This window comes from Harpia harpyja, chromosome 16, assembly GCF_026419915.1.
Source record: "Harpia harpyja isolate bHarHar1 chromosome 16, bHarHar1 primary haplotype, whole genome shotgun sequence".
Classification (NCBI taxonomy): domain Eukaryota; kingdom Metazoa; phylum Chordata; class Aves; order Accipitriformes; family Accipitridae; genus Harpia; species Harpia harpyja.
The window spans coordinates 33292688-33317012 of NC_068955.1; the positions used below are offsets into that span (position 1 = coordinate 33292688).

Consider the following 24325-nt stretch of genomic DNA (forward strand, 5'->3'; position numbering starts at 1 on the left):
ACTATGCTGGAATAAAGATTTCAATTATATTTCGAGTGATATGGGACTCTTGGTTACTTGGGCTGAGTTTATTATTTGCATCCCTTTGGAAAAAATGCATCATCTCTCATGTCCATTGATAATTTTAACCTAAAAAAAAAAAAAGTAAAAAAACAAATTAAAAAAAATTAAGTCAATAAAATAAAATATAAAATAAAATAAAATAAAATATAAAAAATATAAAGTCTAAAATAAAATAAAACCATTGAAAAAATCAAGATTATTGGAGGTTTATTATTATTATCTGTAGTCTCATATTAATAATTAATGAAATTATTATCCTTAGTCTCTTGTTTGTCACCCCACGGGCCATTCCAAGTGAAAAGCACTCTGATTCCATGTCCATCTTTTTTTTGGGGTCCCCATTTTCCTCCTCAGGGTCAGCTTTGCTGGAGCTGAGAGTTTCCTCCCATTCTCCCTACAGATTTCCTACACCCGCTCAGGGTTGGGATTTAAAAAACACCTGCATCGGAGATGTGTTTCACTTCTTCATTTCAGAGCAAGAAGTTTTAAGGACTAATTGCAGGATTTGCTGCCACCTTGTCCCCCCCCCCGCCTCTGCTCAATTCTGCCAGACCCAAACCTGAGGCTTTCGCTGCCGCAACAGCAACTCCGGCTCGCCTGGACCGCACCGAAAAGAGGAATATTCCCCAGCAAACAGCACAACAGGTTGGTCCCCCTGCCCCAGGGAAGCAGCAGCACTCAGCAATATTTCTGCCTGCCTCCCCACATCAAAATTCCTCCAGCATGCTCAGATTTTTTTAAATTTATATTTATATGTTTATATATTTATGTATCTGTATATTTATATTTATGTATACATTTCTGTATTTATATATTTCTGTATTTAAATATTTATGTGATTATATATTTATACATTTATACATAAATAGTTGTGCAGGTGAGCAGGCTGTGGGTAGCGAGGCCGGGGCAGCCCCACAGGTTCCCCTCACTGCCGAGCAGGGAAATGGAGCAGTGGTTTTCAAACCAATATCTGCAGTGCTGGGCCAGAGACGAAAAAACCCAAATCCATATATATTTAGTTGTATGGAGTTATCCCACAACCATTTTCAGACTACCTGTTGCACATCTGCCCAATGATTTCGCTATCTCTCTAAAGACATTAAAACTACATTTTTATATATATATATATATATATAAAAACACATAAATATGTAACAAACTAAAAGTTTTCCAAATGAAATGGGAGACACAAAGCTGGAAGAGCCCTACAAGAGCCCCCAAATCCCCTTGCCCTCCCTCCCCTCCCCAGGACAGCATTTCAATTTAACCCTGCGCAGCCTAACATATGTCCCGGGCTGGGGGGGGGGGCCGAACGGGAGCCGCTCTCCACCCCCTGAACCCCAAACAGGGAAAAGAAACCACCTCTGCGGGAGAGACTGGTTTTTCCTTTTCAAATAGCTTAATTATTAATAGCTTAATTAATAATCGACACCTTAATTTCCATAGCCTGATTATACATTTCTGATGTTGTAAAGACTAGACACTCACCAAACCCCAAAGTTTTCAACCTGGATTGATTTAGCTGACATTTTAAACTGTTTTAATGCAGCCTGGGAATCCTGCTGGGAAAAGCTTTTCTGCTGCTGTCTCTCAGCCTCCCGGCGCTGGAAATTCCCATCTGCTTCCTCGCCTTCCTCTGCCCACCCCAAAAAAAGAAGAATAACCCAAAACAGAGGACTAAGGAGCCAAAACCACCGCAGTTGCATCAAGCAGCCATTCCCCATTTTCCCATGGTGTGGAATTTCCCCCCCCCCCCCCCCCTTAATTTTCTTCTCTACTTGCCCAGTGATGCTCCATCCCCGCCTGGTCCGGGATGCAGGTGAAGACCCCCGAGGCGAGGACGGGACTCGAAGGGCAGATCCCAGTTCAGCCCCGGCCGCGGAGGCTGAGCCCCCGCACGTCGGCTGGAACCCCCCAGAGACGTGAACACCCCGATGCCGTCGCTGCCAGCATCCCGCCGCCTGCCCGGCATCTTCGCCAGGACGGTACCCAGCCGTGCCGCTCCCCTCCAGACCCCCCCCAGCAGCAAAAACCTCCTTTGCCGCTCGCACGTGCCCTGGCCCAGCACCAGCGTTTGGACCATGGGACCAACTGTTCTTCCTCTCGGGAGCTTTTAGGAAAATAAAGCAAAAAAAAGCAGAACTTAAAAAAAAAAACCCCAAACTTGCTGAATTGCCCTGAAAAAAGGCTGTTTGGGGAGAGATGGCATGGGCTGCAATGATCACTGCAGCAGCGAAGTTGTTAGTCTGAAAATGGTTACGGTAGCACTCTATACAAGTTGTTTATTATTATCATCATCATCATCGTCGTCGTTGTTTTTGTTATTATTTTATTATTGCTTTTATTATTTTTATTTTCTGTCTCTGGCCCAGCACCACAGATATAGGTGTGAAAACCACGGCTCCATTTCCCCGCTCGGCAGCGAGGGGAGCCTTCGGGGCTGCCCCGGCCCCCCTGAGCCCGGCACGGCTGCTCACCCGCACACGCTGCTTTAGGAACCTGTTGGCTGGAGACAATGCCGAAGAGCCGGGGGGAGCAACGAACGATCCCAAGACACTAGTTTTTGGGGTGACCAGCGTGGGAAATGGCTGAGAAAATTTCCCATTTCACATTATTCATGCAGAATTAATTTTCCTGCACCCAAGCAAATAGGATTTGCTACTTTGCTGTGACCAACGTACTTTTGAAGCGAAGCCTTTGCAGCACCAGGAGCCCTCGACCTTCCCCAGAGCATCCAGCCAGAGCTGCCGAGAAACCTCCCCAAAGCCAGCACACACATGCACCAGGCAGATCGCAAAAGTTACTGACCTCAGTGTTTTAAATGGAAGGAAATGCCATCGGGAATTACAGGCTAACCTCATGCAATGTTGTATGCTGGAAAACAAAGTTTCATCTTATAGGAACCCAAAAATTGCAGCTTAATCCAACCAAGCATCATTGTTTTGCACACCTATAAATATGAGGAAATAAATGCTGGTTTTTCCCTGGGATGGTTTTTCCCTTGCAGTTGGTGCTGGCTTCCCCAGTCCAGCAGAAACCTTACGTGATGTGACGTTTAATTCCTGAAAAATGAGACTTGATTGATAACAGGCGTGACAATGGCTGTAGCGTTACAACAGGTAAAACCGTACGTGAGCTCCACGGCTGAGCCATAAATCTCGAGGCTGTAGAAAAGCTGCCGGAGGGAAGGAGGGGACACACTCCTCTCCTCACTCCAGCACTGGCACTTGGGATGCTGCGGACCGTGCCGTCTCCCTGCCGGTGCGGTCGCTTGGGATGCTCGGCCGTACACTTCGCCCCTACACTGATGCACTTTAGCTTGCAGGTGCCTAAGATTTGATTTCGCGTTGCCGCTCCCTTGGGATCCGCCAGGAAAATGTCCGTTCCCCAGCACTGAGATCTCATGCAAACTACAGAAATCCCAATTTTCACAGGAAAATGCGGCAAGTACAAAATCCCTCCTGGAACAACAAACGCACTGCTGCGTAATCCTGATGCTGCAATAACTATCTAAAGGCTCCTCTCACGAGAAGACCTAGGCTTTGCCCGCTGGCTTCGCTCGCCGTGGACCGGCACACTTTTTGATTCTCCGTCCATCTCCGGACACTGCAGGGGCGTGGGGTTCGGCTCACGGCTCCTCCAGGAACACGAGCACGTGAGAATGAGTTACACCTCCATGGCCACGCTCCAGCTAAACCACGTGTGATCCCCGGTGTTCGCCCATTGCAGGACCTGCGGCACGGGGATGGCGACAGCGACGGCACCCACCGGGAATCCCTGTTGGCATCAAACCTGGGAAAGCTGCTCGTCAGCCACACTCACTCTAACTAACTGAGGTGGGGAGCAGCAAGTCTGGAGGACCCCCAGACGACCACGTAAATGCTATGGCTGTTTTACCAGACCGCATACACTCTGCTCTCTCTTTTTTTTTTGTTCCCACCGATACCACCATCCCTTTTTTTTAGAAGAAATCCAGTCTTTCTTTCAGGGGCATCGCCAGCACCCAGCTTCGCTCCATCCTACAAGCCCTGAGCGGGTGCGATGGGGGGCTCTGCCAGGGACCGCGGCTCCCCACCCGCAGACAGCCCAGCCGAAGCCGGAGCAGCTTCTGGAGGTGGGAGGCGGCGGCAGAGCCTCGGCAGGAAGGTGACACATCCCCGGTGTGACAGCGAGCGCAGAAATCCCCGCAGCACCGTGTTTGTTCCCGATTGTCTCGGTGGGACCTTCTTCTTCGGCATCCCGGGGGACATCACTGAGCAGCGTGTGTGAAGGGGGATGCGTGAGAAAAATGCCACTTCTCCTAATGAAAATAACCCTCTTTATCACTTCTCAGGCATTTCTATCCAGCTGTTTGACAGTCGCATGCAGGGGTGACCGCTTCACAGGCAGGAGAAAAGGGGACCGGGAAATTTGGGGCCAGCCAGTAACGCAGCAAACCTGAAATGTGCCCGCGCGTCCCCGCACCCCGTCCCGGCCGGTACCCGCAGCCTCACCTCTGATGCGCAGGCCCAGGCGATGCTCAGGACGCGGCAACGCTCAGGACCAAGGGCCGGTCAGGATCGGTCAACATCCAGCGTCAGATTCACAAAAACCCGCCCGGAGCCCAAATTCCACCGAAAAGCCGCAGCATGGGGCCAGGCTCTCAAAAACCGCAAGCGCCGAGGGGCCCTCTGCAGCACTGCGTGGGGAAAGGGAAAAGAGGGGAAAGCGCTTGGTGGGGAGAGGGGACACGGAGCATCCCCCGCCCTATTATTGCCCTGGTGGGTTTGGGGAGGGCGGCAGCCCTATTATTTTTTTTTTTTGCGGGGGGGGTGGAATAGGGCATTATACACATTCCCCGCTTCCCGATACATTTTGGTTGCCGATTACCTCTCCACGTTTCCACAGCGGAGCTCGCAGCCGGGCAGAGACCCCCGGCGCACCCCGCTTTTCCACCCACCCCCCCTCCGTTTTTCTCCCCCCCCCCCCATCACCGCGGCTCTGCCCGGCTGCGTGCGCCCCGTCGGGGTCCGCATCCCCCCCTCCCCAGCACCGGGCGGGCTCTGCCCGTCCCCCTCCGGAGCTGGGGGCGGCCGGGGCCGCTCCGGGGGAGGGGAGAGGCTCGTCCTCCCCCCCCCCGCCCCTTCGGAGGCGGCTATAAAGCGGCTCCGAGCGGCGGCCCCCGGGCAGAGCGGCCGCGGCCATGAGCGCGGCGGGGAGCCCCGACGGGGCGGCCGCGGCGCCGGCGCTCGGTGCCTTCCTCCTCCTCCTCCTCCTGCTGCTGCTGGCCGGGGCCCGCCGGCGAGCCGGGGGCCGGGGGGGGTCTTCGGGCAAGAGGAGCCCCCCGGGCCCCTTCGCTTGGCCCTTGGTGGGCAACGCGCTGCAGCTGGGCCGCCTGCCCCACTTGGCTTTCGGGCGGCTGGAGCGGCGGTACGGGGCCGTCTTCCAGCTGCGGCTGGGGCGCCGGCGGGCGGTGGTGCTCAACGGCGAGGCGGTCATCCGGCGGGCGTTGGTGGGCTCGGGCGGCCGTTTCGCCGGTCGGCCGGATTTCCCGTCCTTCGAGCTGGTGTCCGGAGGGCGTAGCGTGGCTTTCGGGTCCTGCTCGCCCCGTTGGAGGGCTCGCCGGCGCCTGGCCCACGCCGCCCTGCGCGCCCGCTCGACGGCGGCCGAGGTGGAGCGGCACGTGGCGGCCGAGGCGGGGGACCTCGTCCGGCTCTTCCTGCGGCGCAGCCGGGGCGGCGCCTACTTCGAGCCCTCCCCGCTCCTGGTGGTGGCCAACGCCAACGTCCTCTGCGCCCTCTGCTTCGGCCGCCGCTACGGCCACGCCGACGGCGAGTTCGCGGCGCTGCTGAGCCGTAACGACCGCTTCGGGCAGACGGTGGGGGCGGGCAGCGTGGTGGACGTGCTGCCCTGGCTCCTGCGCTTCCCCAACCCCGTGCGCCGCGTCTTCCGCGACTTCCAAGCCCTCAACCGGGAGCTGCACGGCTTCGTGCGCGCCAAGGTGGCGCAGCACCGCCAGACCTTCGACCCGCGCGCCCTCCGCGACGTCAGCGACGTCATGATCGCTGCCGTCGAGCGCAGCGAGAGGCCCCCCGAGGGGCTGGGACCCGAGGACGTGGAGGGCGCCATGACCGACATCTTTGGCGCGGGACAGGACACCACGTCCACGGCGCTCTCCTGGGTCCTCCTGCTGCTGCTGAAGCACCCGCGGCTCCAGCGGGACCTCCAGGCCGAGCTGGACCGGGTGGTGGGACGCTCCCGGTTGCCCACGGCCGAGGATCGGCCCCACCTGCCCCTCCTGGAGGCCTTCATCTACGAGACGCTGCGCTACACCAGCTTCGTGCCCATCACCATCCCGCACGCTACCACGGATGACGTGGAGCTTGAGGGCTTCCACATCCCCAAGGGCACCGTGGTCTTCATCAACCAGTGGTCCGTCAACCACGACTGCGGCAAGTGGCCCGACCCGCAACGCTTCGACCCCGCGCGCTTCTTGGACGCGCAGCAGCGCCTGGACCGCGACCGCGCCGGCAGCGTCATGATCTTCTCAGCCGGCCAGCGGCGCTGCATCGGCGACCAGCTCTCCAAGCTTCAGCTCTTCCTCTTCACTGCCATCCTCCTCCACCAGTGCTCCTTCCACGCCAACCCGGCGGAGGACCTCACCATGGACTGCATCCACGGGCTGGCGCTGAAGCCGCGGCCCTTCACTGTCACCGTGCGGCAGAGGCAGCCCGTGCTCATCCAGTCCTGAGCGTCTGCCGCGGGTGGCTGGTGGGTCCCACCTGTGCTGCACCCCACCTTGGTTTGGAGCTGGCAGGGCCGGGGCGGGTGGGGGGGGACGGATCCTGCCTTGCCCGCAGGTGGATCTCGCCGCAGCGCATCCCCGTCCCTGTTTGCAGGGCGAAGGGCAGCGAGTCTCCGCAGCAATAAACGCCTTTGACACAGGACCTGGCTCCGCTCCTTTTCTCCGGGAGGGTGGTGGCTGGAAGCATCGTTCACATCTGAGCCCCCATCCTGCACCCCCCTGAGCCTTCCCACCCCCAAACAGGTCCAAACCCACCTCCCCACAGGGACCTCCCTGCAAGGACCGGACCCCCGCTTCGCCCCAGGGTGCAGCAAGGAGTAATTTGCTTCACCAGAAAGCTGGAGGAGGATGTTTGTGGGGAGGGGGGGGTGCAACTCCCAACATCAAGGAAAGCCACGCGGGAGCTCAGGGAGGCTAGGCAGGGCGGGGGGGTGTGTGGTGTGTGTCGTATTGATGGAGCTTAGGAAGAGTTTAAGGACCAGCTGCTGGGGAGTGGGAGGATGGCCCCATCAGTTCAAAGCTGTGAGCAAGTCTCCCTGCTCCGGTTTGGGTGTGAAAGGAGGTTTGGCAAGGTTTTGGCGGGGGGGGGGGGGCTTTCTCACCCCCTTGCCCCCAAAAGGTAGGACAGAAACAGCCACACAAGCTAAAACCGTGCTTATCTCAGTGCCACCAGCCTGTGGCCACCCCAAGGAGCTTCAGAGGATGGCACAAATCCCCTCCTAATGACAATAATTTACCAACAGGCAATTTATCTCCTTCAGAGGCTTTACCAATGGGTAAGGCTGGATTTATGTCTTTTGGAGGGGGAAGGTGGCAGAAATAATTTTCCACCTGCCTGTGCTGGTGTTCGCTCTCATCAGGAAAACTCTGGTCCTAAAAATCACGCTGGGATTTCCCATAACAACTTAGAGTCAGTTGTTCTGGTCGCAGCTGCCTTTCACCTCTTGACTTCATTTTCATTTCCCCCATTGAAACACTGTTAGTAATGTTTTCTGCTACAGCATACTTTAATACCCACTCGCCAGCTCTTCATGTGTTACTAATGGTGCAAATGCATGACATAAATCCTTACCCAGAACATGAATAGTACGAGTAGGATTTGAAAGTCCCCTGAAGTATAGCACAGAAATGAAGTCCTGGTCGTGAGCATCAGGACTGGTGGGGTCCCAGTGCCACCGCGGTGTCCCCTGGGTATGCCACGGCTGCCTCCGTGGGCCATTAAAATCGCTGAGCGTGAACAAGTCAGTGGTCAGCAACAGCTCTGTGGTACCAAGGTTTGAAAGCAAGTGCAAGTTTTCTCCTCCTCGTTAGACACGCGTCTGTGAAAACATCCCTTGAGATGTCCTAAGACGGAAACCAGTAGTTATCTCGGCATCATATCCTGCCTGCTCGGAGTTTTGCCACCGATGGTCGTCTCCAGCTTTTGTGGTCCAGCCGGAGACCCTCTGCCCGACAGCAGCACGCGCTGGAGACGCCGACACCGCACGCTCCCACGGTCCTTGCCCGGTGGCCAGCCTTCCCGCCCGGGACCGCAGGCTGGTTATTTCTTCAACCTTATTTTATGGGTAGACTAAACCAGAGAATGAACATGGGAACAGCCCCGGGGCCTCAGCCCTTCTCTTTAAGCCATCTCAGAGCACAGGGACACGCTCAAGGCCATCTCACACCGCAGTGCTACCGGTGGCACCGGTACGACCACGACACCCATGGTCAACAGAAGCAACAGGCCCACCATAACCCCACGGGAACCGGCACGAAGCGAAGGCAGCGGCAGCCGTTTGAGTCGAAACAAGGCGAGATTCAGATCCCTAAGGCTCTGTGTAAACCCACCTGCACGTTGAGCGTGTTTTGCTCCCCCTTCTTGGCCCCCACCCACCAAAAAACCAGGTGAGGTTGCTGATGCTCATCAGGAATACTGTCAGATGCTGATAAATATCCCTTGGTTTTTCCTTGGCTTTATATTATTCTCTACCTGCCAGCAGCTAACACGGGAACACGGCGTGCAGGCCATCCTCTGTCATTAAAACTGAACATCCCTCTACTCTTTACATTAACCAAGGGCAAGGAGGAGGCAAAGGTGCTGGGCTGGATGAAGAGCCCCACCGTCACTCGCTCCCAGGCTTCGCCCCGCGCCATGGCATTGCCCGTGGTGCCGCCTGCCCGGCGCGCAGCACGGTTCAACGGCCCCGGGAGCATCCCGCTCCGCTTCCCCAGCCGCGCTTCCCCGGCCGGCTTGCCTCCCCACCTCCAGTTCCTACCGACCCATAAGGCATTTAAAGTTGGGGCTCTTCCAGCCCAGATCGTGAAGATTTAGGTGTACGCATTTGCTGCGGCACCGAAATGCTGCCGCGTAGGTCACGGCGGCGGCGTGCAAAGCGTACGACCGCAGCTCTTTCCCCGGCGGGGGAGGAACCCGCTTCCAGCACTTACTTGAATGATTTTGCAATACTTTGACCACCTCATTTCTCATGTTTAAGGAGAGCTGCTGCCAGGAAATATGATTTTTTTTTTTTTTTTAACATGGAAGCTGGATGCCAGGAAACGCATTTTGTATTCACAGTCCCCTGCGTCCAAACTCATTCCCGCTCCTCGTCCGCGACAACAGCCGTCTTTGCACGCAGGCAGGTACTGCACCCCTCCCACCCCAGCTTCTGAGCCACCGAAATGCTGGAACGTGCTCTCTATTATTAAGCAAAAGACACACAAGAGACCTGGCTGGAGAACTAAGCCTTTTACTAAGAAGAAAAGCAATCAGCCCATTATTAATCTTGCCTTCAAAACAATTCACTGCAGGTATGTAAGCAACCCAGCACAGGGAGCCTAGACAAATCTCAGAGCCTCTTCTGCTTTTCATAAACATCTTAATTATTAAAGCCTGATCCAAAAGGTCTTTAACTTCTACGTCGCAGTCAAGCTGACATCAGGCCAGTCTGTAAGAAGCTGACTTTTGTTATATATATGGGACTCTCCAGAGACAGGGGACAATCCTGTATTATCTCGTCTGCCTTCAGGGTCTTGAGTCCTTCTCAGATTTCTACTTTGGAGAAAGCAAAAATTAAATACATTTTATGAAAAGAACTAAATCTCTGGCTACTGAAGTTACAGAGATCATGTTTTCATGCCCGATACTGCCGTGGCTGCCTGTATGTGCAAAACCAGAAGCACGGCAGGTCTATAGGAAGCAGTAATTGTTCAATCTTATTCCCCACTCTCTTCCCCCACTGCCTTTTGACCTTGATTTCCCTTCACAGTGAAAACATTTCCCTAAGGTCTGCTTTTTCTCCAATTTTACTGTTTGCTTTGCATACAATACTCAAATATTAGCCAAGTCAACTTATGTAAATTTTAATTCTATCAGTGTTTTCTGCTGAAAAAAACCCCAACAGTTTATTTACCATATTCAGGAGACTTTGAGGTGCACTTATGCTAAATAACTCCGAATAAAACAGCGACTGGTCCTTCACATCACCTGGCAGTTAGTCATGTAGCAGCAAGAATTGCTGTAAAAACAAGACAGCAAGGCCATTGCTTGTAACCCTCCCGCTTCAGGTTGTCTCTCAAACCAAGCAGAGTCTGTGCAGGTCAGATTTTGCCAGGGAATTTCCAAGGAATTACAAGTGTCATTGAACCAAAAAAATCTGGGTTTAGCAGAAATAAGCCAGGGTGGGAGTCGGAATGACTGTCCCATTCCTAGGAGAAAGGGATGTTGACATTCCTGTTCCGAGTCAGAATTTTCCCAGCACATGGGAGAGGTGGTCACAGCTCTGGTATGCTCTTTTTATTGGAAACCAACTACATAACGTAATTTGTCTGCTTTCAAAGCCCTCTTTCTGACCAGGCTACCCTGTCCCAAGCCAGAGGATCCATGCTGACCTCCTCTCCCAGATGTCCAAGCTGCTCAAAACCATTTTCCCAACTGCGTTCTAAGCCACCACTCCCTCAATCACTGAGTTATCACTCAAGTATTGCAAAACATCCCTTTTAAAAGTCATTCGGAAACTTCTGATGATCAAAGAGTCAGAGATTTACACTAAATGACAGGGTACCTATATGTCCATCCCCGACGCGGTGTCCTCGGTGTGTCACACCTCTGGCTAAGCCAAAGACCTGCCTGTGCCACAGGTCCCATCCTGCACAAGCCCCTTTTCTGCTTTTGGAGTCCTCTCCAAATCAGCAGACCTTGGCAGGATGCCCCTCGTAACGGCTCCGGCTCCTTTTCTTCAGCAAATCAAAACTCTCTGTAAGGTGACCCTGTGCACTAGAGGATGCTACAATCTCACCTTGAGAAGGAAATAAAAGGAACGAGATCACAGAGACGTTGCACACTGAAGACAGCCCTAATTCTGCACCAGGGAAAGACAAAGCTGTCTAAGCGATGCTTGGTGGTGCTCAGGCCACCTTCTGAGAGAGGACTTCTTCCACGCTCACGGTTGCAGGCGACTCCCATGTCCCTTGTCCGAGGATGAGGAGCCTAAACCTTGTTTCCCACTTTCCTTATTCCTTTGTACGACTACTGCATTAGAACTCCCGAACTGAGCGGATTTTGAGGAGCACTGAAGCACAGTTGGTGTTATCACTCACTCTCTCTGCAAAGTAATTTGAAGTAAAATAAGCTAAAAATCAGGCGGTCTAAACCACCCAGACCCAGCACTAAACATAGCCTGCAAGCCCCTTGTTTATGGTTTTTGTCCCAGGGAAGCTGAAGATGGCCTTCAGGATCGTGAAGGTTGGACGCAGAATACTCACACTGGGTCACAACCGATTATCCGCCTTTATTTAAAAACAACTTCACTTGGAGTACATCATGTGCCACAAAGTGTGGCTGGATTACTTTGGTGCATTTTAAAAACGTAAGCAGTAGTCCTTGTATTGACATACAAAATCTGCTACAGGTGTAACCCACATCATTATGTATACAAACAGTGATCTATGAACAATAACATTGTACGTTACTTTCCCATAATTTCCTACTGCATTTGGCACAGCCACCATGCGTACCAGTACAACGATATTACGCAGAAGACCTCCACCCGGCTGTCGGGTTTCTTCACCTATGTATGTACTGGCATAAAAAGCAAGAGAGCAACACGGGTAACTTTAAGCAGGATCCTCTTCTCCTTATTTATAAATACTTTATTTCAAACAGAACAGCACAGTGAGGATAAATTAGCTAAATAGCTTCAGTTATTCTTTAGTATCATAATTTAACCACAGGTAGGTATGTTTTAAAATTAAGACAACAGGAGCCCCAGGAAATTATTCTCTCTCACCCTGGGATAAGTCCAGGAAAACTTATCTGGATGGGAGCAGGATAGAGTGTCTCTCTACCAAAATCGTACCAGGCAAATTAATTTCTTCTGGTCCTGGAATGTATACAGTGCAGGCGTCTTCAAGAAATTCACATTGTACTCTGGGATTAGTCTGCAAAGCATGTGCAAATTTTAAAAAGTCTCGATTTCCATGTTGTCTGAAAGCTACTGAAACGTATCCTCCCCTCACAAACAGGAGGAACGGCTTCCCCTCCCCAGCGTGCGGCATAGCAAGAGCCTAACAGGAGGCTGCACATTTTATTGCTAAAGAAAAAAATAAACCCCAAGCATTGTTGATTGGGAAGTGTTTTAGTTACACAGCCTTGCCTTATCTCCACATCAACCTGCAAGCTATGCTATTAGAATTAAATTATGTTAATTAGTCACATTCTTCTTATTCACAACAAGCCAGGAAAAGGGAAAACCAAAATGAAAAAGGTTCTTTTGATCGTTATGTCATAACTTCCTGGAGATCAGACTGAAAACGGCAAAATACAGCTTTTATCTGTACTTGAAAGGATCTGCGAGTTCTGTCATTGCCTTTCATCGTCATCTTAGAGACGCATTAATTAGGTTCCAGCAGATACAGCAGACGAGAAAAAATAACACGCTAGACACAAACCTCCGCCCCAGCTCTCCCGGCAGGAGCTGTGCCGCCGGAGGAAATCCTTCCTGTATGAAAACCAGAATAACAGACCTCTCGACTTCAGATCCCCCAAGAAAGGGACAAGACCACACACACAAAGGATATGGGGGAGCAAAACGCCAGACCCTGCTCTTTTAAGCCAAAACTGATTTAAAAAAAAAAACCAAACCAAAACATAAAAAGTGAAGCAGGCAATCAAACACACAGAAAGCTTAAAGCATTCACCGAAGGTCTGAAATAGAATAAATGAGAGCTGAAAGGTTGCATCCATGTAAAATCATCTGAGAACGAATGCCAAGTGAGAAGAATTACCATAATTTAATTACCACCTTTTCCTCCAGGAAAGCAGGTTATTTTTACTCAGAGACAGCAGAGGTTCTGGTCACAGCCCAGTATGGCCCACACGACTGCACCAAATGCCTTCTCCCCCCCCAGAAGAAAACAACTTCAGTTTCTATTGGTAAGAAAAACAAGATTTTTGGTATCAGTTTCCGAACAGGCAGTTTGGCCTGTAACCCAAAGCTGTGTTTTTACAACACTCTTTCACGAGGACTTTTAACAGCGGCTGCTTGTCCGGAGAGGTGCTGCCAACCAATACGGCCCCTTGGCAATTAACAAATTAACAAAATGCTTTCCTCATGCATCCCCCTCTTAAAGACTTAACAAACATAAATGGGATGAAACACTCAAACCTAACCCAGCGCAGAATCCCAAGCAGCAGATGAAAGGAACAGCAAATTGGCACTTTTTTTAACTCAAGCCTACAACCCCTTGTTGTTTTGAAACAGACACCCCCCAAAAATCAAAGGAGAATTTAAATCTGTGGAAACACAGAGTGAAAGTTATCTCCAGAAAATACATAATCCAAATGCTCCTCTGAACAGTTTATGTTTTGACAAGTTAAACAACAGGTGAAGGCTTGAAGAAGTCTGCAAGTAAGTAAAGCTACGGACTCTTTGTAGTGTAAATATTTCCTTTTCGCACTCTTCCTATTACATACACTGAAACCATTTACTTTTGGAAGGCAGCAACGTTTGAGCAACACACAGAACAGCAAACATTACTGATTAATATCACTCTGGGATTTGCTGGCAAGGAAAAGCAATGCAAGTACAGCTAACTATACGACTGTTTTGAGAGCTATTACCATTTCTCTCCAGAAAAAAACCCCTGCAAATCCTCCATGAAGGAATCAAGTTGCTGATCATCACCTCTCGGATATCACTGTTGAGGATTTCCCAGCTTGGCTTAAGCAACCAAAAAGAAAACAGCTGAAAAACTTGTGCAATTATTTAAGGATTGGATGTTTAGAAGAAGAAAATGGTCATCCACTGGGAAATACTCAAAACAAGACAGATTCACACTAAGTAAAAAAGGCAGCTTCATCATTCCACTGAAGAACTGCAAGAAAAGCATACATTAAGTACAAAAATGTCCCACAATTACAGATCAAGTGCCCTCTCATTGCAAGGGGAGCTCTGCGCAAAAACACAGGGATCAACTGTACCCTGTCAGGATGCAGTTCTTCATTTATAAGTATCAATTGTTAGCGTTTTAAGCAAATAAACTTGCTTGGATCTCATGAGACGAGTTCAGCACCAAAATTTTAGAGAGTTTAATTGGGGGGGGGAGCTAAAAAGTGCCAAATCTATAAAATGGGACGTTTTTAAGCTCGAGTTTGCTACGCATTTCCCCTTCAGTGTTATTTTCACAAAGTAAAAACCCCATCAGTTTAACACACATGTGCAAGGGACTAAAAAGGTGATTAAGAAATGTTTTACTCTTGCACTTTTTTACTTTACACTTCACAAACACTATACAACGTGGCAAGACATAACAAACATTAAAAAATAAGCATCCGGTTAGCTGCCAGTTGAAATTTGAAGGGATATCAAGAAAGCCTTGCTAAATATTTGGGGAAATTTTTTGAACATAGCTTTTGCTTCACCATTTGTGTCCGTGTACAGCACAGTTTACTTTTTCTGTTTGGTACCCAGCAGCTGTCAGAGGAAATGTCAGTTGTCAGCTTCACCTTCTCAGTGTCACCTCATGAGTCAAGAACTGGTAGAAGAACATCACAGGGAAACATCGCCTTTGCCACAGAATATTCCTGTTCCTGTAACCAGTGTTTCACTGATAAATAACTACTTTTCAGACTAAGTTATTACATCTACACCATAGCAGCGTAGTTTAGGACGTAAGAAGTTTTCAATCTTGTGTGAGTGAAGGATGAAGTCTTAAAATCTTATTACTTGCTTCTCTGACAAAAGCAGTGCACCTCTTAATAATAAAGTTTGTATTGTGAAGGAAATCTGTTGGTCCCCTGGTAATAACCCACCATAGTGAGCGGTGCTGGTTTCCCCCCAGTGGAAAACCAGTAAGGTAGTTTAGACATAGTTGGGAAGGACCAACAAGAGTATGTTTTGGCCACCGCCATCCATTTTTTCACAGCAAGGAAGAAAGGGCTGACAACTCGCTCATTTTAAGTCATTTTTGTCGTCTTTTTTTTGTAATTGCCTTTTCTTAGGTCACAGTGTCAGTGCCCATTTGAATCACCAGGCTGAGGGCAGGGAGAACATCCCGCTGCCTCCAGTGCGTCACGCTGGTAAAAATCAGCGGCACACTGACCGCCGAGCACAGTGGCTTGAAATTTTACCTCACCTAAACATCTATGAAAGGCATGCAATCAGTTATTATTTCAACTGATTCAATTAATACTTATTAATAAGGAAAAGAGAAAACGGTTAATTGGAAAAAAATTTTGGCTGAAGACTTCCTCAGGAATCAGTTGAGAGAGCTCACCAGCAAGCAGGCCTGAAGTTCAGGTTGTTAGATAGGTAGAGTCTGTGACATAAAATAGGTATGTGTACATATAAATATGTATATATTTGTGTCCATATTTTTATATCACAAAGTATGTATGTCACATATATCTATGATATATACATAATCACAAATATTTTTATATCACAAATTCTACCTATACACCCCCGCCCCCTGTTTTTAGGAATTTTACATTTTTTAGGAATTTTAAAATCAAACAGATGCAGTGCTGTAAGAAGGAAAATAATACAAAATTTTATCTGATTAAATCCCACCAAGCATTTTTCCTGGACATGCTGATGAGACTGCTGCGTGTTTTTTTCCTGTAAACTCTTGTGGCTTATCCATGAAGTGCAATCAATCAAAGTGGTCAGGATCATGAAACCCTTTTAACTGGAATTTTACTGTCTGTGCAGTATCAAGTGGAATAAGCCTTTACATATTTATTCTTCCCAGACTGACCGCATCTCTTCAAGTTCTCTCTCGCTTTCTGCATCCTGGAAATGCAGTAAGAGAACAGATAAATATACAGCTTAATTGAAACAATTAAAAAAGAGAATTTCCCTTTTCTTCTCCAACCCCATACCAGGTTTTAAGTATACATTTTCCTCCTAATGCTTTTTTTTTCCTCCCCTGTACCTCCCTCTTGACGCTACTGTCTTTGAAGCCTATTTAAGTTTTCTAAGTATCAAAGAGAGTTTTTCTTATGTTTCCTTTTGAGAGACAAGAACTGACAACCAAACCAGCAGAATTCAAACCTCTGCTCCCTCACTGACTTTCATCGTCTGGATAAATGCCTTTGTTTTTCCTTCTCAACATGATGGAAGTTATTTGATTGATGATGAGAACTAATATTTGCAAAGACTTAACAAAACCACTTAAGCACTGGCTTCCTTCCTCAACTCCCACTTTTAATTTCAGAGCGGGAGAGAGAATTAACTGTTCATGACTTTTCTGCCTGTCGTGCTCTCCTCATCTTTCCTGAAAATCTCAATGCTTCTCTGATTAAACTCTTATGCCTCCAACACATGTATTTCTTGTTCTTTTGGAAAAAATCATCTTCTATTTATCAGACATACCATTCTAACTCTGTCTAGAGAGACTTCCAACCAGCATACAGCGAGGAAGCTCCTCATCAGGCACAGTTAGGATATTTCCTTCTGCAAGAAGGGAATAAATCCTGCTCCATGCCCTGGTTTCCCCAGACTTGGCAGCAGCCGGTGGCCAAGTGGTTTATGCAATACTGGACAGTGCCCTGCAGGTGGTAGCACAGGCAAGCCAGCTCCTTGCCAGATGGTTTGCCCAGATCTCTTGCATACTTGTGGTCTGAATCTCAGCAGAATACTTTTACTACAGCAACTTAAAAACTTATGATGGCCTTAAAAACAGAGTGGCATGGAAATGCTGCGTATTTCTATGATTCTGCCTTCCACCCAGAATGTTTATTCCATCAGACTAAGGCTGAAGCTGTAGAGCTAGAGGACCTTGCTTACATTGCTTCACTTGCATTTTTCATGACAGTGCAAATAACATCAGATTAATATTAAAAGCTGATGTGTTTTTATTCAGTTTCTAACTGGCAGTAATTCGAGGGCGCCGTCTATACAGTTTCTACTTAACAGTAAAAGTGCAAAGGAAAGGAAAGTGCAAAAGAGCTCCCAGCTGGGGAACACTGCCAGATGGCAGTTTCTAAAACGCAGTACGGTCTGTTCTCCAAAACCCTGTAAAAGTAATAAAAGAGCTGAAATATCCTAGATATGAAAAAAAAAAAAAAATGCTGGGCAGCACACGCAAACTTCTGAATGGCTCAGCACAATCAGCTCCAGCCTGGGGGAGCTTAGGAGCTAACTCGGCACAAGAGTCAAATGTTGGCTGCTCCTCCAAAGCTACACAGGTAATTAGAAGAGGTAATACAGTGCTCCAGCCCTAGGACAACCACTCAGCTCAGGTGGCCCCATCTGAATTCTGCTGGCCACGCATGATAGTGCCCAGACAAATAAACCTTCCCCAGAAATGGTCTACTGGGAAGGGTACTGCAGTTGCTCAGCGGTTCTGTAGAAATTCCAGTTTATGAGCTGCAGTGCTGAATACGTGCTGCGCATTCAAATGTGTCTGTAACCTAACCCTGCAAGTATTTGCATGGTGGTGTGCTGGACTTTTAAGCCTGTATCAGACATACTCTCGACTTTTTAATATTTTTCATTATTTTGCTGAATTGCTTTAGGCATTCGGATAACAGGTCCCAAGAGGAGAAAAGAGTTCACACTAAGGAATAAAAGACTTTAAAACCTGGGCTTACAAGCTGGAACATCTTTTAGAAAACAATTTTATCTCTGTAGCCATTTTATCTCTGCTCATCATCAACGTGTGCTTACTGAGACTGCTACCTCTTTTGTATTAGCTGGCAGTTCTGAAGCAAGATTCATCCAGAGAACAGCTGCAGAGTTGTTCCCCAGGTCCCTGTAACACTGTGAAGAAAAAATGACAATATGAGAAGAGTTAAACGGGAAAAAATAGGCAGCAAATGTAACTGAGCAATTGTGAACCCTGGCAACTGATAAAAAGAGCTATTTCTACCTCTTAACCATTTGCACCGTGTAGTTTCAGGCTTCTGACACTTCCTGCAGTATCCTTCATTCACAAAGCATTATAATCACCATCAGATTATGGAATACTAGATTTCCTTTTTTTTATTTTTGTGTTGGGTTTTTTTGTTCGTTTTGGGCAAGGAGATTGGTTTTTCAGTTGGAAATTTTAAGGTGTCCCTGTGGTTTTCACCATTTTCGAAACTATTTTTATTTCCACTTAGCCACTACTCCTCACACTGCTTTCATCATAAAACCTCTACACCAAGAGCACATCATCTTATGAAGCTTACATTCCCTAGGCTGTTAAAAATTAGTTCAACTGCAAGCACTGTAACATCCAATATTTACAGGTCTCTCAGGTTTCACAACAGGTGTGAAATATTCTGCATCATGAACTCTTCTCCAATAGCAGAGAAACAGTCATCCCTCTGTGTAATAGGAAGGTTTTCGATGCCTAGAGAGTTGCGGAGGCATTTGGGGACTATGAAATAAGCATGGTAAAAGGAAGTGGTTGCTAAAAAAAACCCCATCAGCAATGCAGTTAATCATTGTTGTAATTGCCATAAAAAGCCAACATTCAGTTAGGATAAGGATGACAGTTAAAACTCCTGCAGGGCTATTACTTCAGACTCTGAAATGTCACTGCACAGTATGTGCATGTGTGTATTTTGGTGGTTTTCCTGTGTCATGGGATAGTTATGAAAGAGAACTATCTGTTCTGCTGTGAGCATTGTCAAATTTCTGCATCTGGTGAATCCAAAACAGACGGAGTCATGGACATCCTTGAAGCCTTTAAAAACCCTGTGTCCCTGCATATCAGTCAAAAATGCCAGAAGATGACTATAAAACACAATTCTTTTTTTCTTTGCAGTTTGACCCATCAGAGTACTATCTCCTTCAAAATAATTAGATACCAATTGCACTTTTCAAATTTTGTGATTAAGTATGTGATCCAAAGTGACAGAGCCTGGGATTAGGAAAAAAAAAAAAAAAAAACCAAACCAAAATCAAACAGATGCAACTAGTCCTAATAACCTCTATGGTAATCTGTGTTTGCAGAGTATTTCTGAAGCTCAATCACATCTGCCAGACATGGGGTGAACTATTAGCCCAATAAAAAACTATCAGATTACACACAATGAAACCCAAATTTTTACATCAACTCTGAAAATCTGTTCAGGTTAAGACTTGCAAGAATTTGCTGCTGCAACTTCGCTGGAAATAAGTTCCAAGTCTTCCACTCTTCACTCTATACAAGACATTTAGGGGTGATTTTGTATTTCCATGAATGCTGGCTATATTTACACAAGCAGAGAAAGAAGCAATTAAGAGCACATTCATCATGGTATATAAGCAGCCAGAAACAAAAGGCTAGCTGATTTGCAAATACATACCTGATTTAACCTAATAGGCTCATGACTAAATACACACAGTGAGTTGCAATGTATCAAAGACAAAGTCCAGCTGGTGTGAAGGCTACTCCTCCTCTGCTATCACCTTCACTTTCCTTTAACAAGATGCTTATTGTGAAATAAATTCTGCACCTAGGTTCCAGTAATAATGTACTCCAGACCAAGCAGATCCTACAACTTGCACGCTACCCTGATAAAATTCACATTCTTTGGGACACTGGGAATTCAGGAATTTCACAGAGAATGACTACAGCTACTCTTTGCTACACCCACTCTGGCTAATATTTCTAAAGCTATTTGGGCTTTAAATATTTCTAGGCTCCAACTGGAGGTTGTAGGAGTTAAGCAGCAATTTTAACACTTAAGAGTTCAAAACCAATTATTCCCTCAATGCAAACAAAGATCTTTGGAGCTCCAGCTCCATTCACTCATGGTGTATTTAATCATCGCTCAAGACTCCCATCTGCATTGGTAAAATAGAGACATACTTTATCCTTTACTTTTCTCCATGATTCTCTTTCTGTACACACCACAGAAATCCATGGTGGTGGTGGGATTAAACCCCCAGCCTGTGGTTTACAAGTACCGCTTTATATAGAATTTGATCTGTTAAAAAACAAGGAGAGTGCTCCACTGGATGACTCAAAGGCAAAATCTTCCCTGAATTTTAATGCCTCTGCGCTAGATAATTTGGCCTTTTTTAGAAATGTAATCATCTTATAAAATCTTGCTTCTGCATGGAGTAATTTACACGTGCTTAGCACTTTACAAAGACAATTTTTTAATACAAATATTTCTTATCCTAGAAGCATATGACTGAACGAAAGAAAGCAACAAGTGACTAGTTACCTTGGCAATGTATACTCTTCCTGCTTTGGAAAATCCTGGGCTCAGTTCCTCAACCTACAAAGAACAGAGGGGAGAGTGGGACAGGCTGAGAAAAGCAGACATTAGGATATAAAAAGGACACAGTTAATGCTTACATCAGGCTTACTGTATCCCTTAAAAAGAAAAGAAAAAAAAAAGATGACTAAGCCCTACTTTTGTAAATACATAGATCACTGTCAGAATTTCTCATAGGTTTGCCTGGCTGGGTTAAGAAAGTCCTCAGGTTCTCATAAAGTGCCTGTGACTCAATGAACAACATTCATACTCTCACCTAATGTCAGTGTCGTGGAAGAACGGCGAGGTGGTGAAGTTGAGCACTCAGAAGCAAAGGGAAACTCAGAACCAGCTTGACGACCTCCTCCTGAACATGTGCGTGCACTATTTTTAACCTCCTTGCCCATTCAGTCTCATCCACTGGGGCTTGTCCTGAATATGCTGGTGCCAAACCTCAGGAATATTCCCCCAATTTTTTATCTTCTCCTTCCCGGCTACTAATTCCCAGTTTCCTAGTTACTCATGTCCCTCTGCCTTCTTCCATTCATCTCAGTTATAGTCATCACTCTCCAACCAACTTTGCTCCAGTATGTTCCTATGACAAACCCTTGGGTTGACCCGTATCCCAGTTGCATTCAAACTCCCCAACGTGCTCCACCAAGACGCCTGAGCCCAGACCTCAGAAGAAGCACTGAGAGCACAACACAGACAATGTTCCTCCTCTTAATGCTGTTGTCTGGCCTTAGACCTAGTTCAGCTTGTGACTAACCCAGAGCTGCAATTTGCCGGAAGATTTCCATTCCCCTGAAGCATGCCAACTGTGGCTGAAAGCTGAAATGGACTCTGCTGAGCACATGGGAAGCGCACTTGTTCAGGGGATAATTACCTTCCAGAGGGATGTTTTTGTGTCCTTTTAAAATTCTCTCTGTATTTGACCAAAGTTAAACCTCAGAAAAATGCAAGTTTCTGTTTCAAACCACAGCACTGCTCTAACTTATCAGTAAAAGTGATAAGCTGTTTTTCTCTCTAATGAAAAGAAACAAAACACTTTGCCTCAAACTTATCTCTGAAATGATTTAACCACTTTGGTTGAAAAGTGCATGGCATAGGGCAGGTACCTATCACAAACTTCCCTCTCAACCAACTACATTTTGGCAAAATTATAAGAAATTGAAGTAAGTATGCTATTCCCTGACACTTTGCAGAACTGGTGGCCCAATCTATGAGTTATAAAGTGGTAGGGCAATTTGTTTCTGTAACACTTCATCAGATGTACTTAAGAGTAGTTCTCACAGGCACAGCCAAAGACAGTCTGTTTAACTCATTCATCTTGTGCAGACCCTTGCAACAAGAGCTATATGCTCAAACATGCAACTCAAGTCACGTCTTAAATCAACAATGGGAGGACAAAAAAAAAAAAGCCATTCAGAGGGTAAGATTCTCACAACATAGAAAGTACTTGTAAGAATTTCTTTCTAGAAACACATAAGCAATGTGCCCCTGAAACCTTAAAGTAGTTGCCTTCAAAAGTCTGAAATGGAGAAGTTTGACCTAATAAAATATTCTGAGAGAAATTAAAATGACAAAATATATCTACGCAAGCATTCCCAGGGATGCACTCAAACAGATCTCACAGACCCTGAAAGAGTACAGACCATATGTATTTAGTACCAAGTAATGAATCACTCCACTATGCAGCTTTTAAAAGGAAAACGAAAACCCTTAAAAACAATTCTGAACACTTTGGGTCTAGTTCTGACATCTTCAAAATCACGTTCTTCTGTCTGGCTGTTCTGTAACAGAGGCTCCAAAATTTTTGCTTTCACCAGCTTTTTCTTCCACAGGTTCTAGTCAATGGAGCTGTATCATGGAGCGCTTGGGGAGTGATGAGTTTAAGCAGAACACAAGTACTCCAGTTCCACACTTGTGATTGTATTTGTCAGGTTAGCGATTCCCTTGCTTATCAGATTTCATTACCCGTAAGAAGTTTTGCAGTGCGTCCTGTACAGTGGCTGTAGGAGGGGCTTCAAACAAAGCAGAAGCAGTCTTTTTTTCCAGCCATCCCAGGTGGGAAACCTGCAGAGACAGTAAGATGAAACTGTCAAACCCACTAGAGACACAGCATATGTAAAAGCATACAGACAAGGAATTATCCAGTTTCTTGTAGCTGGCTTGTGCACCTGGGAGAAAGCCAAAGATCTTGGTAGTGTCAGCAGATTCTGGAGGAGTATCCATGTCTGGCCACAGAATTAAATGTGATTTGCTTTTCCTTGTCCCGGGTCAGCTTTTGCAGTTCCATACATCAGCTGCCACATGCATAATGCTCAAAGTAAGATTTGTCTCTACAACTGAATATTGCAGTGTGGGTGGTCTGAAATCCCAAACCGTCGTATTGCAACCACACCAGTTCCTGGCAGTTCCCACCTATGCATCAGAGCAAATGCACATATGGAGCCCTCTCGGCTTAAATCTTGTACAAGAATACGTCCTCACCATACAAAGATCCCTCGAAAGAGGCAGGCTAAAGCCTTCCCACCAACAGATAGTCACATTTTGAGAAACAGGTAGCTATTATAATTATTTCATGAAATCTTATTCTCCCAGCTCCTCTGTCATAAGAAACACCCTGAAATTTCAATGGGGGAAAGGATGCATAGGACCGTAACTTCTGATAATATCTTCTTTGTTTAATACCATTTAATTCTGATAATGCAGAATAACAGAAGCGCTAACATATTTCTACATACATCTGTTTTTGTTTCATAGCTTCAGCAGCATTAAGAGCAGTAAGGCTGAGTAGAAAGTCCACAACAGAATAAAGAGCTAGGAGCTCCCCCTAGTTTAGCTCACTGTTTCTCTGTAATTACCAGTGTCAATTACCTCAGCTACAATCTCTGCAATGTGACTTCAATTTTGACAGCAGCAAAGCACTTTCAAATTGTATAAACTGAAAAGTAGATAGTTACTGCAAACTCTTATTTCTTTTTATAGGCACTAAATCTGATGTATGGTATTTGACTCCAAGCTTTTCCCTGTCAAGAAATATGAAGCAGCCGGCACGCTGCTTCTAATACCTCCAATACTTTGTGTAGCAAGGGCAGAGGAAACACATGCAAAAGATTATACAGATACACTGTGTGCAGAAGCTCTTGCCAGCCCTGAAATGCCCTTGATCGCATCCATATGTGCTTAAAGAATTGAAGGTAGTTTGTTTTTATTGAGTAGAGCATGGGGAACAGCAAGCTAGTTTGCAGCTAGTGCTTTTCCTAATCCATTCTTTGCCATTTCACCTCCCATGCCGCCTGCAGTGACTAAAAAACCAAGTCCGGAGCCCCAAACCCTCCAGACCTCCAACTCAGAGCAGTTCAGAAATAATACTTTTAGCAAACAGCTTCCCTCTGGGAAAGAGGCAAAAACCAGGGGAAAAATGAAGAGCAGAATAGTGGCAATAAATAAATGAAACAGCAAAGACCCCAACAGCTTTTACTCTATTGCACAGAGGTTCACCAAGTACTTTTAAAACCTTTTGTTGATTTGGGGACAAAAGTATTACAATAGCAAGAGCAAATGACATTGCCAATACAAACACTCTTAATGATTTTAAAAACTTCAGTGTGTCTTCAATACCACTAACCTTTCTCTATCTTCTCCTGGCCTTTGATTGTTAGCACAGAGCAACACGCTGAAAATGGGCTCAGCCAGCACTTGTCCTGATCACCACCTCCGTGTTTCTGTAGTCCCTCTCTTGCTATGAACTTACATAAACTCTTATTAAAAACCTGTACCATTTCAAATCTAGTGCTTCGAGTGGTAATACC

General features: G+C 46.9%; 2 protein-coding genes across 4 annotated transcripts in view; one reads left to right on the top strand and one right to left on the bottom strand.

Moving 5' to 3' along the window:
* The first annotated feature begins 5177 nt into the window (after positions 1–5177).
* On the top strand, positions 5178–6853 carry LOC128152744 (cytochrome P450 1B1-like). The gene has a single exon (XM_052811350.1). It carries the CDS (start codon positions 5246–5248, stop codon positions 6791–6793), a length of 1548 nt encoding a protein of 515 aa, XP_052667310.1. The 5' UTR covers positions 5178–5245; the 3' UTR covers positions 6794–6853.
* Positions 6854–11599: 4746 nt separating this feature from the next.
* Positions 11600–24325, bottom strand: part of RMDN3 (regulator of microtubule dynamics 3) — a 42892-nt gene continuing 30166 nt past the window's right edge. For 2 of the 3 annotated variants that reach the window (XM_052810723.1, XM_052810721.1), the window contains 4 exons: positions 22485–22583; positions 20475–20528; positions 18001–18093; positions 11600–16122 (listed from right to left, as the gene is read on the bottom strand). In XM_052810723.1, coding sequence (XP_052666683.1) covers positions 16069–16122; positions 18001–18093; positions 20475–20528; positions 22485–22583 — 300 coding nt within the window. In that variant the 3' untranslated portion in view covers positions 11600–16068. The remainder of the gene's footprint in view (positions 16123–18000; positions 18094–20474; positions 20529–22484; positions 22584–24325) is intronic. The other variant, XM_052810722.1, reaches the window with a different exon arrangement.

Coding starts and splice junctions, on each gene's coding strand:
- LOC128152744 (XM_052811350.1), top strand. CDS start 5,246: ATGAGCGCGGCGGGGAGCCCCGACGGGGCGGCCGCGGCGCCGGCGCTC.